General features: G+C 51.9%; 2 protein-coding genes across 2 annotated transcripts; both read left to right on the top strand.

The window, feature by feature from the left end:
• Positions 1-604: 604 nt before the first annotated feature.
• On the top strand, positions 605-2130 carry TGME49_264150 (hypothetical protein; the record flags this gene model as incomplete). The annotated part of the gene is made up of 3 exons (XM_018781355.1): positions 605-686; positions 953-1186; positions 1481-2130. The coding sequence occupies 3 exons, from the start codon at positions 605-607 to the stop codon at positions 2128-2130; spliced, it is 966 nt and encodes a 321-aa protein (XP_018637190.1).
• Positions 2131-3807: 1677 nt separating this feature from the next.
• TGME49_264160 (DEAD/DEAH box helicase domain-containing protein) lies at positions 3808-9998 on the top strand (the record flags this gene model as incomplete). Its single annotated transcript, XM_018781356.1, has 6 exons — positions 3808-4729; positions 5428-5599; positions 6177-7081; positions 7631-8203; positions 8666-9197; positions 9854-9998. The coding sequence occupies 6 exons, from the start codon at positions 3808-3810 to the stop codon at positions 9996-9998; spliced, it is 3249 nt and encodes a 1082-aa protein (XP_018637191.1).
• Positions 9999-12104: the final 2106 nt, after the last annotated feature.

Genomic DNA, 12104 nt, shown 5'->3' with positions numbered 1-12104 from the left:
TGGAAGGGGATCAGCTATTTCTTAAAAGCTGTCGATACTCGCCAAATTACTTCCGAGGATAATCCCGTTCTGTTCAGTCGGGACTGCGTCTGTTGTCCAACACACAGAGGGCGAAGTGAATGAGAGAGTAGACATAGGGTACTTTCGCAGCTCCCGTTGGTTTTCAAAGGACAGGAGCGAGATTAGAGCAAAATGTTGTCTGGGGAACAGCCTGAGTGGCTGTGTGCAGGGGATTCATGCTCGTCCGATAGGCCGCTCGCCAACGGGTTGAGGTGTAACTACAGCTAGACGAAGCCGGTGTGTCTACCGGGGAGCTGTGCAGTGGCGCGTCATTGTATAGCTTACTGTTGCCTCTCTTTTAATTACGCCAGTGCCTTTTTCTTTAGATCATAAACGTGGCGACGTCTTATCGCACAGAAACCCCTTCTGTCCAGGTCTGTCTCTCCTGAGACGCCAATCGGACAATTCCTTGTTCCGGTATCGTATGGGACCGCTAGTGAACAAGTTAGGGAAGAGTGACTGACAGTTGGAAACCTTTGCGTTTTTGGCAAACATACTTCGAACGACACAGGCAGGTTTCCGGCTGCTCGAGACAAATCAGGGGATGGCAACTCGAAGGCTTCGAATGGCGGTCATCGGAGGAATCATTTCGTCCGTTCTTTTCCGGTGTCCCCTCTCTGGGTCTGGTGAGTAGCAGCATAATGGAGAGTGCTAGTATGATTACGGTGATTGCATCTGCTGGTGAGTGGGGCAGTATATACGACTATGCTAGCGGCAAGTGCTGTGCGTAATAGAACTGCGGAGAAGGAAAGTCGTTGTCGCACTGACTTCCGAGAGAGCCTGGTTTCAGGATGCACCACAAAACTGTCTCGTTGGTAGTCCACCACCCGTTGTTCCGTGAGGTCCTTTTTCACGAATATACGTATTGCACTCGTGTCCGTGTCCGTCATAGGCCAGCCGTTCCCGTTCCCGCCCTCCAGCCCACAGCCGCAGGTCTGGCATGACCCAGGTCATGCAACTTTGACCCTGATCGCCCAAAACCAAAATCCATATACAACCGCAGCTGCGTACATGGTTCGACCGATTATCTCATCTGCGGTAATTGGGGCTGGCAATGTCGTCCGCGGCGCAGTTAGCCGGGTCAGTAACGCGCTGGGTGCAGCCTCAGCCGCTTCAGCGATGGCAGGTAAGACTGTAGACAGTATTGTGCTTATGGATAAGCCAGCACCAAGGCGGTATTGCTGTGCTTTTAATCGTGAAGACTCATTACGTTGGTTTACCTGGTAGTTGAAGAAATGAAAACTTCACTAGCAGCTAAAGATGCAGGAGTTCATTATCCACGCGTATGAGCCAGCATCATGCGGTTGTAAGAAAGGAGAAATCAGTTTATCGTTGCGACACTGGAATATGTCGCGGGGACATCTGCGTGCCCGAAACATGCGCCGGTGTTGCTGTCCTGTTTGCATATTCCTCCTTGCAGCGCCGTATGGGTACTATCTTGAACAGTCAGGGTCCCTTCCTGCCTATCCCACGATATCTGCGGGGTATCACGGCATCCCCGACGGTACAGAACGGCTTCCTCAACAGGGAGGCGGCGGCGGTGAACCCTATCTGAATGGCATGAGCTATCCGTACGGAGCGTATTCCACACCGCAGTACGTACAGGGTGGATACCCTGCTAATACTTACCCGGTTTACGCAGCTCCGTCTCTGCTCAGTGAAGTTGCGAACCATGCCAAGGGCGGCGTAGCAAGCGTTGCTGGCTTGGCGACGAACGCAGTGCGGTCGGTAACAGGGATGGCTTCTCAGGCAACTCAGCTGGCGGCACAAGGGATTACGACAGGGCTACAGACGCGACCTCAAATTCCGTGGAATGAAGCTCTCTCCATCGCTGAGAAATTCGTGGTTCCTAGCATAGAAGCAATTGCCAGGGCGGCTCCCACAATCGCAGCGATGCCGCCTGGCCAGGGACCAGAGGAACAAGGACTTACGCGACTCAGACGCGGGGGGGGAGAGAAAGGCCAAGACAATCCTCCACCGGATCAGAATGCCCCTCCTGCCGGGTCCGCATCTGAGAAGCGACCTCGTCTCTATGTTTCTCAGGTAGGGAATGCTTCAGTCGTCAACTAGAGCCGCTTATCTTGATGGATCCTGCTGCAGTTTATTGTTGGCAGACAAAGCGAGAACTGCCAATGACTGGACAGTAACAGAGCGAACCCTACTGTGCTAAATCCTGCGAGGTCGTTGGTCACCGGTGTGACCATTAGTCCATGTTGTCGCCATGCAGTTGGTGGGAAGTATGAGCATCATATTTTCGGTTTCATGTCGGCTTCTATAGCGAGCCGTTTGTTGTTTCGTGCCAGATCTACCCTAATCGGTTTTTTTTTTCGTTCTTTTTGTCAAACCTAAGATTTTAAAACATTGATTCGGAGCACTTCTCGTTGTGTGCATTCCGCCCATTTCGTGGCTCTGCCCCAAGTTACAGGCGGTGGCCCCTTAAGTGCGTGTCTGCTTGGTGCGGGACTGCAACTAAGAATGGACGTCCCGGCTTGCCGGAGATTATACGGGGCAACGGTCCGAGCACGCGCGACGTCTCCGTGACCGATCGTGTCTTGAATGTGCCGGCTCCACGTTAGCACGCCTCCGCAGTCTACAATCGCAAACAGTGGAATTTGCAGCAAAATCCCCGGTACAGATCAGAAGGGACAGAATCCCCGAAAACGCAGCCTTGTGGTTCAAGTATAGCATCGCGGTTGCCCAACCGAATGGCATCGAATGTACCGCAGTTGAGCCGCGAAGAACAGATGCAACTCTCGCGAGACAGACGCATCCGACGGTAGAAGGTGACCGACATTTTTCAAATGTATCCGCGGGAGCTGTGGGGAAAATGAATAGTGAACTTCTGCTTCTTGCTACAAAATCCTCGGTGGCTGTTCGTGCCTGCACACCCCTCTGTTCTGTCTCGCCGCATGCGGTAGTCCTCATTTACTGCTGGGTCTGAGACAAACGCGCGTCTCCTTCTTAAGGTACACACTCAGGAGTATTTCACCGTTTAGACATTCTTTTCTTTCATGCATATCACTAACTAGATTTGCAAATGACAGATCACGCTCCTGGCAGCTTTTTCAAGCGAGCAAACACGATGGAAACTCCCAGCTTCGCAGACCTCCGTTCCCTTCAACTCAAGTAGTTGCACCTTGCCCAAGAGCGCCTGCGGGCAAACGACAGCATTATTCTACCTTTTATCCGTGGTTTAAATTTGAGAGGTCATCAAGATTTCTTTTGTTTCGGCACTGTATCGGCATTCCGGCATTTTCCAGAGAGAAAATACTGTCGGCACGCCCTTCGTCGTGGCAACCCTTGGTGCACCGACACGCGGAGAGGCGGTCAAGGCGGTAATGCTGACACTTTGAAAGGCATTCCCGCACAAGCGGGGGAAACGTTCAGTCTTCTCCCAGCACATGTACCTACGTTTGCCGCATTTCTTTCTGCCTATTCTTCCCCCCTCAACTCTTCTGCGGGTCCGTAGACGAAGGAGGCGTTTTGTTGTTTGTTTGCAACGGAAATTAGCCAGTTTTTCGGCTCAAAACCCAGATGCCCCCACCGTCAAGAAACTTTCATGGAAAGACAGCGAGAGCAAAAGGCCGCTTTCCACGTGTCTCTTGAATGCACATTCCACCTGACGTGGCTTGAAACACGCGGACATGAGAATCGGCGCGGCGTCCTGCGTATCTTCACTGTGAGTCGCTCTTTGTGGAAGGAGTTTCCGTGACTCTTGATGGACGTTTTACAAGAGAACTGAGCAAAATGGAAGCACACGCTGTGCGGCATCTTTGCAGCGTGTGCGGAGGCATTCGATTTCTTCCGACTCTCGGGGGATCAAGGACGCCCCAGTTGGCCCTATCCTGTCGCGACGCAGAACCCTCGCCTCGTTCTTCATCAGCTCTCAGTTTCTTTCCGGTTTTCCCTAAACCAAGTTCAGGCTTTTCGACCTTCCGAGGTCCGGTTCTAGCCCCGTTAAAGCGGCATACTAGCAGACAACTCAGAGAAAGCCCGCTGTCGCAGACGAGACGCGACCGGAACAGCGTCCAGCCCTCACCGTGCTCAAGGCCTTCAAGAACGTCTTGGGTTACCGTCTGTTCTCCTGGCCAACCTTCTCCGTCTTCACACTCTCCTGCTTCTCCATCTTTTTCTCCTGCCGCTGCTTCCGCCTCTGCAACTGCTAACCGTGAAAAAGGCGACACTAGCGCGTTTGGGTCATGGTCGGCAGAGATCCTGGCACGAGCGAAAAGGAGAGAGAGAAGAAACGAGGTGGGGAGCGACGGGGCCGGGAGAGACAGAGGCGATTCGAGAGTGATGATTACGAAGAGTGACAGAGACTCTCGCATTCGGGTCGAGGAGAGCTACAATGCTGCTTCGCTCTCCGCTTCTCCCGAGTCATCACACTCCCGAGAACGGAGCCTCCCTCCGTCTCCCAAACAGCCTGACACTCTTTTGAAGGACGATACAAGGGAAGAAAACGTGGACGAGAGCGCAAGCAAGGCAGAGGGTACACCGGATACACGTGGGCAAAGCACCGAAAAAAACAAACGTTTGAGGCACTCTGACAGGGCAGAAATCGAAGGTGGGGAGGGATTACTTTCTCCCACAATGGCAGCCAGGCTTCGTGCCCTTGGTGTGGCGTCTCTCTTTCAAGTGCAACGCCAGATGCTCCGACACTTGCTTCAGGGTATGATGCTTGTCACGTTCGCTCGATTCTTGCAACGACATTTTAAAGTCGTCTCTCTCGTTGCCCGGTCTCTATGCTCTCTATTTGCATCTTCTCTAAGATATTTCGTAACTGTATGTAGATGAAGACGAAGCTCTGTGTCTTACTGTTTCCACAAACGAAGAGTGGATGTGAATACTTTTATCTCTAAAATCAAGTGCAGAATTTGTCTGCTGTACCTACGGCAAACAGAAATGTGGCGCTGTTTCAAAAAACGAACTGGCCATGGAGGGGGCGTTCAGCGACACGTTCTTGGCCACCTTTCTGTGTTCGAGATGCCACGCTTCCCTTGGATTGTAAATGGACCTCTGTGAAACCACTGATGTCTCGTTGTGTGTAATCGGCTCTGCTTCATCCGGTCTCAATTCTTTAATTTTTGATTTTTTGTGTGTCTATACCCATCATATGGATTCTCAAAAATTTGATTGCGTGTGTGTATGCATCAAAACGTATATTATTGCATATGAAACACATGTAATCCTTGATGCTTAGACAAAGTGGAAAAACGAGTGAGGAGCACAAGCACGCCTAGCAGACCAGAGTCAGTCCCGTGTAACTACACGTGTCTATCTTTGGTGTTTCTCTCGGCATTTGGTTTCGTTTACCTATGCACGTATATGTACTCAAATCTGCATCCCTGATGTTTTAACTCTGTGCAGAAGAGATCGACAACGCGCTCGTTTTGTCTCCGACAGGGACGGGAAAGACCCTCTCATTTCTTCTTCCGCTTCTTCAGCGCATTGAGGGGGAGCGCTGGCCGCGCACTGAGCCTGTGTTAATCGTGGCGCCAACCCGCGAACTGGCAGAGCAAATTGCTTTCGAGGCATGGAGGTGAGACAGAAAGATGCTGAGGAAAGAGGCAAGCGTACAGAGGGAGCGACGCGTAACCGACAAGGGTAAACAAGGGGAGAGCCAAAAAGCCAAGGAAGGGGGTGGAATGCCAAGAATAACGACCATAACAAGAAAGGCTGGAGAAAATCCGGTAAAAAAGCCTTTTACGACGTGAACCAGTAGTTCAACTCATGGCGTCAGATGCCACCTGAGACTGGCAAAAACGATGAGGGAGAGAAAGACAGAACAACATAAGCGCCCTTGACGGGAACGAGGCACTGCAACGGAGAAGGGTAGGTGGCCGAACGGTCACACCAGCAGAAAGTTGTTACAAGAAAAGTCAAAGGGAGAAACGGTTTGAAACGTCGTTGAGAAAGAACTCGGAAGTGTGCAGGATTTGCCACCTCTGTTGATTCAGACGTCGTTGTTGGCTGGAACGAAGACATGCTGCCGTGCAAAACCGACTGCCGAGTTCCTTGTCCGCTACCTCTGGTTGATCCGGTGTGGGGCAACCTGTCAGTCGGTTTCCGCTGTCATACCTTGACCCTCGTGCTTTCTTTATCCCCTTATCGTTTAGGTTACGAACGTCGCAGTCGACGGAGATTGCGCTGGTCTTCGGGTCATCTGCATTCTCCTCTGCCTCGGCTGACGCTTCTTCCTCGCTTCATCGCCTCCGCGAGGCTGAGGAGTCGTTTCTGCTGCGTTCAGGCGCGCACGTGGTAGTCGGCACGCCAGGGCGGCTGCGCGAGTTGATTGAAAAGACGGTTTTGCTGCACACGGACCAGCAGAAGTTTGTCATTCTCGACGAAGCAGATAAGCTGCTCAGTCGCGGTCTCGAGGCGGACGTCGTGGCCATCCTCCGCGCCACACAAAACCCAGACCGGCGCATCTTCGCCTTCTCTGCCACCTTCCCGAAGTGGCTAAGAGACAGCCTGGCGAGGCTGCCTGAGTATGACCGGAGAAACGAGGAGGCCACAAAACGCAGAGACGGAGACGCGGAGGCCGAGGAGGCGCTTCTCCAGGGTCAAGGGGAACTAAAGCCTCTCGCATCTCTAGGAAATCACGTTTCGGTGTCTTCCATGCGGATTATTGACTTGTGCAACTCCTCACCGTTCTCGTCGCTTACGGAGAACCCCAAGAAATCCGCTGCATTTTTGGCTGCGACCGTGCCGGCTTCTTCGTCCACCATTTCAGATCCGCTTTTTGCCTCTTCAGAGGAGGACCCTGCTCGCCAATCAAACATCACACACATGGTCTGTCGTCTCCCACGCCAACAGCCCAAACGCATTCGCGCCCTTCTCTTTCTTCTAAAAGCGCGCCTCCTTGATCCCCACCCCGACTTGCGGGGTATCATCTTTTGCAATTCGCGCCAGCAGGCGAGCCTCCTAGCGTACCACCCGCTCTTGGAACCTGTGGCCAAGCCCCTGCATGCAGACATGATTCAAAGTCAACGCTCGGCCACACTTAAGGCCTTTGTGCGAGGTAAAGGACATTCCATATCTAGACGAGGAGTCTGAATTGTAGTATGCACTTCCGGAAAAAGCTTCTAAGTAATCCTGCCAGACATTACTGCCGGGACGATGGTACTGACCCTGGAGGCACCAAAAACGCAAAACCGGGAACCCCAGGGAAGCGCGAAACAGAGCTAGCGATGAGCCTCCGGAAGCGCAGGGCATGGCAAACCAAGGTCTGAAACGTGCACTCGGGAAACTGGAAAATGCGTCTGCGGGTCAAAACTGGAAGGAGCGAACGAACAAGAAGAGCCACAAAATGGACAAAATGTCTGAGAGAAGCAGCTGGGGTCACAAGGAATTCCGGGTTACAGCTGCGACGCAATGGAAATGGTAAGTTCCCGATGTGACATACCAGCAAAGTAACTCAGAAGACCGTTCAAATAGTGCGTTCAACGGCAGAGTCGCGCAGCGGCCGTTCCTCACGGCCAAAACGACTAAGATATGCGCAACCGGGAGTAGGTTTCTGGATTGACGCATTAACTAACGGCATGGCAGCGAATGCTCCTCTTTTCCTCAGGTGATTTCCCAATTTTGATTGCCACTGACCTGGCCGCAAGAGGGCTCGATCTCCCACGTGTCGGTCTAGTGGTTCATTACGGTGTACCCCAGAGCGCGGAAGTGTATGTACACCGTGCTGGCCGCACGGGCAGACCGCAGCGTCTCTCCGAACGGCGGCACCGATCTGAGACTGAAGCGGAGCCCGAAATTGGAGAATTAAGGGCGGAAGAAGCGGGAGAAGGGAATGCGAATGTGTGCAGTAAGCGAGGCACAGAAACGACTAGGGTTGTGGATGACGCGTCAGCGTCGACAGCTCGAGGCGACGAAGCACGTGCTTGGACGGCGACGATCGGGAGACAAAGGGGGAAGGAAAGACGTAATTTGAGAGGTCATGAAAGCGACGAAGAAGGCGAGCAAGAGACACCCGCTGGGGGGGTGTTTGTACAGCATGGCGAGTCGATTCTGCTCCTGGACCGCGGCCAGCAGCAGGGTTTGCTTCTTAGGAAATTCGAGAACACTATCAAAGCTCGATTCCGAGAGCTAGATGCGCCTGATGAAGAGACCATGGTTCAACATTCACTCCGGGAGATTGGTAAGAAAAAGTGTGTAAGATAGGGTGCAGGTGAAGAGCAGGTAGAGATAGCCAAGGCATCAGCGTGCAGTAAATGCACAACCACTGGAGAAAAGACAAGCCATCACAACGACGGGATAGAAGCAGCTGCGTGAGTGCTGCTCCTGTCTCTGCTTCGTGTTCTTAGCCGAGTCTCCACTGGATCGGACTGTGCCCTTTTGACCCCAAGTCACCTCAAGTCATCTCTGTGTTTCCGGTCCTTGTAGTCCGCGTTGTTTTTTCTTCTTTCGTGCCCCTAATGCTCCCGTTGTTATCTCAACTGTTGTCTTATTCCAGCGTTCCGAGACCAACTCTCATGCAGCTGCTTCGATTGCACACGTATCCTCATTGAGCATGTGCTTGTTTGGGGTTTCTGATCTTTCGGGGGCTCTTTACTCGTCGGCCGTTCATCGGGGTCTCTCTTGTCTGTGTTTGTCTGTTCAGAATCTCAACTTCTTTCACCTCAAGTTGTTCCCCTTCTTTCCCCTTTTCTTCCATTTTCATCTACGCATTTATCCGTCCACGGCCCGCGACTCCTCGCGGCAGCCCTCGCCCTTCTTTTGCAGCGCCAGCAGAGAATTACCTGGCGTTCTGCATTATCTGGACGCTTTAACTTCACTCCACTTCTCTTCCACGATCCGTTTTATCAGGAGTTCAAACGGAAAGAAGACCTCCTCGCGCTCTTGCGCCAGGTACTACCGCGCAGCTTCTCGCCTGCTTCGAATATAGGCCGAATCGCTTACTGCCGGAAAGGCCTACTGGTTGACTTGCCCTCTGGCGCGGCCCGCGCGGTCTTGGCGAGTGAAGAACTGAAACGGCGGAAGATCAAAGTCACTTTTGCCGCGACGCTTCCCCATGTCGTTGGAGATGAACTTCGCGCGAGAGTGGAGAGAACTCGACTACAACGAGACCCGGAGAAAGTGATCCAGCAACTCCAAAAGCGGATTCACAACGCCCGGTCGAAGCGAGCCAGGATGTAAGATGGACATTTGCAGTCGCACAAAACTTGGTTGTCTGTATCTCATAACTGGAGATCTATTCTTCATCCTGTAGTGCACACGAGACAGAAACGAGACTAAAATTCGAGGACACGAAAGAACTGCGACAGGACTAACGGACGCGGGCAGACAGCAAGTAATTCACTTCATCAAACGGACACCTAAACATTGGAAACCTTAAGCGGAAGAAAAGGAAAACATGATTTCCATATCAACCTTTTATGTTGCCGCAATCGAGGTAGCAACGTGTTCTCCGAGAACGAAGGACTGTCACGCTAGGATTGCCAGATTGTACCAGTGTCTGCGAAATACACAGGCACGGAGAAGCAGGTGTTCCAGCATATATACATATATTGTATATAGAGAGATAGTGGGTGGTTTCAAAGTCGTTTTCCGAACTCGAAAGCTGTTTTTTGCGACCTCGAGTCACCTGGGTGTGTTGTCTTTAATGGTCCACCAATGTTTTCTTGCTGGAGCTGTTGTGCATCTTTTTCGGGTGTTTTCTCTCAGTTTGTTTTGCCGAATGACTCCCCGTTTGCCAAGCGTTCTCATCGTGTTCTGTTCGGTGTTTGCTGCTGAAAAACGAATCTTATTTCGCTGCACTCCTCTGCCGCTTTTGGCGATTTTTTTGCAGCCGAGTGTCAAAGCAACTCGCGCGTCATCGTGAACGTCAAGACCTGTCGCGCCTTTACGAGGCCAATCGGAGAAACAGTTTTTTTCGGTCCAGATCGACGTCTTCGGAGCACGCCAGTTCCAAGAAACAAACTGTGCATACTTGACGTCTGTTGTGTTACACGGCACCAAACGAAACGAGTCAGTATATGGTAATCTTCAAAATCAATGAAGACACTGTTGCAGGGCTACCGTTAAATCTTCTGTCCTCTCGAATTCAACTTTGGGCAACTCACGTGCTTCTCGTTGGCTGGCTCTGTGCAAGGGCCCCTCCGCACGATTCGGAGGCGTTTGGCTGTTGACAAAAAGGGGAAAACGGAGTGGTACACTGGTTTGTTAAAGTGTAGGTTGTCAAGAAACATTTATTGCCGATGGTAGGGGCACATTCTGTTCGCCCCGGCAAAGATAGTGAGAACACGAAACGCATGCGCGCCGGGAACGGGAGGTTTGTGTCACTCCAGAGGGTAGGAGAGAGTGGAACAGAGGATGAGGGAAGAGCAAGACAAAAGATATGAGATTCTGTAGTCGCTTCCAGCTGGAAGGGACAGACCACGTGCACCGGGTTCGATATGGGTGTCAAAAGTGTCAACGGGCGGGATCAATTCCGTTATGTTTGTTAGCGAACGTCGGGTGCAAGTTGCCGGTAACATTTTAGAACGGATATGCGGCACAGCGTGAAGTCATAATTCACCACCCCGATGAGGCGGGGAAGCAACAGCAGACGCCAAATCTCTCGCCGGCAATTCGCTTGCTTTGTCGATCCAAACGAAGTGGGTCTTGCGCTTCGTAGCGTGGTCCGTGTATTTCTGGAGAACAGAAATAACATATTCTCTGTCTCGTGAGCAACTGGCATTGAAGAAATTCGTGAGGCATCCTCGATCTTTGTCGCCACTGTTCACATTGTACAGGAGGATCTGCGCGGCGCCACGCGCTCGATCTCCTTTCTCTTGGGGTCTTCCCCCAGAGCTGGGCAAGACGACGCAGGATGGGTCTACAAAGCGATATTCCCGGTTTCGCGTGTGCCATGTGAAAAACCTAAGACTTCCACTCATCGGCATGGACGCGCAGTGCAGACAACAAATTCACACAGACTAATGCCCTCTTGCTGTTCGGTCATTCACAGGAAACCAACAAGACGACCAACGGAGCACACAAAAGACGAGCCACAAAACAAGGCATAAACGGACCAAGACGGGGCGTCCTGAGCAATTCGCTTAGTCAAACAACGGGTGGCGAAGAGGCGGTGTGACGTACTCAGTCCCACGGGTACAAGACAAGCAAAACACGAAGGAGAGAAGGAGGACTACGGTCTCCCCTGTTGGTCCGACTGCGGTGCAAAGTGAACCAAGACAGACAAGTGTGAAAGGCAACGACAAACAAGTTTCCCACTCCTCTCGACGCCACACAAGAATCCGTTCTCTTCGCTGGCCGGGACTCAACAAATTTGGGCACTTTCGGTGCCCTGGTTTGAAATGCAAGCACGAAACATAGGAGGTGCATGAGGTTTGTCTTTCCATAAACAGTCGAAGGCGGTGCTTTTGCACCACGAATCGAATATGCAGGTACCGTGGAACGCGACTGTGGATACACCTGAGCCATGTTTACATAGCAACAAAGCCAACTACAAAGGCGTTCCTGCGATGAGGGTGTCTGTCCGACGTGGTTTTTCTAGGTTTCGTAAGAAATGCCTACCACACGATTTCTGCGTAGTGCCTCCGCGATCGAGAGAACCCGGCTTCTGCAGAACAAGTGGTCAAAGCCCCGCGTTCAGACGTGGGCCGCAGCACCTGTAACCTCGCTGCAGGTCACTGTTCCCTTTCTCAAATCTGCCTTTCGTATTTCGTCCTTGTTCATCGAGTCCACGCACGTTGTGTCTGCTGCTGTGAACTGTCTGTCTCCAAGAGGCGATAGGTGTTCTTCCATTTTCATGCGTTTTCTTAAATGCTTCTGTTCTGGGTTGATCCGTGAAGTGTTTCCTCGGAGTCATGAAAAATTGCGTTTCAGAGATGATAACTCCCCATACGGTAGCCGGCCACCGAAGTCTCTTCTTCAGAGCTTTTTTTGCGCCAGAGCAGGGATTTTTTGCATTTTCCTCCGTGGTGTTGAATTGATGTTGCCGTTTTTCTACTGCCGCTCGTGCGGATTTTGTCTCTTCCACGATGACTATTGTTTCTTCTCTCTAAATTGCGAGTCCGTGCTTCGTGTTCTCGAAG

Source organism: Toxoplasma gondii, chromosome VIIb (genome assembly GCF_000006565.2).
Source record: "Toxoplasma gondii ME49 chromosome VIIb, whole genome shotgun sequence".
NCBI lineage: Eukaryota > Apicomplexa > Conoidasida > Eucoccidiorida > Sarcocystidae > Toxoplasma > Toxoplasma gondii.
This window is presented reverse-complemented; position numbering and strand designations above follow the sequence as displayed.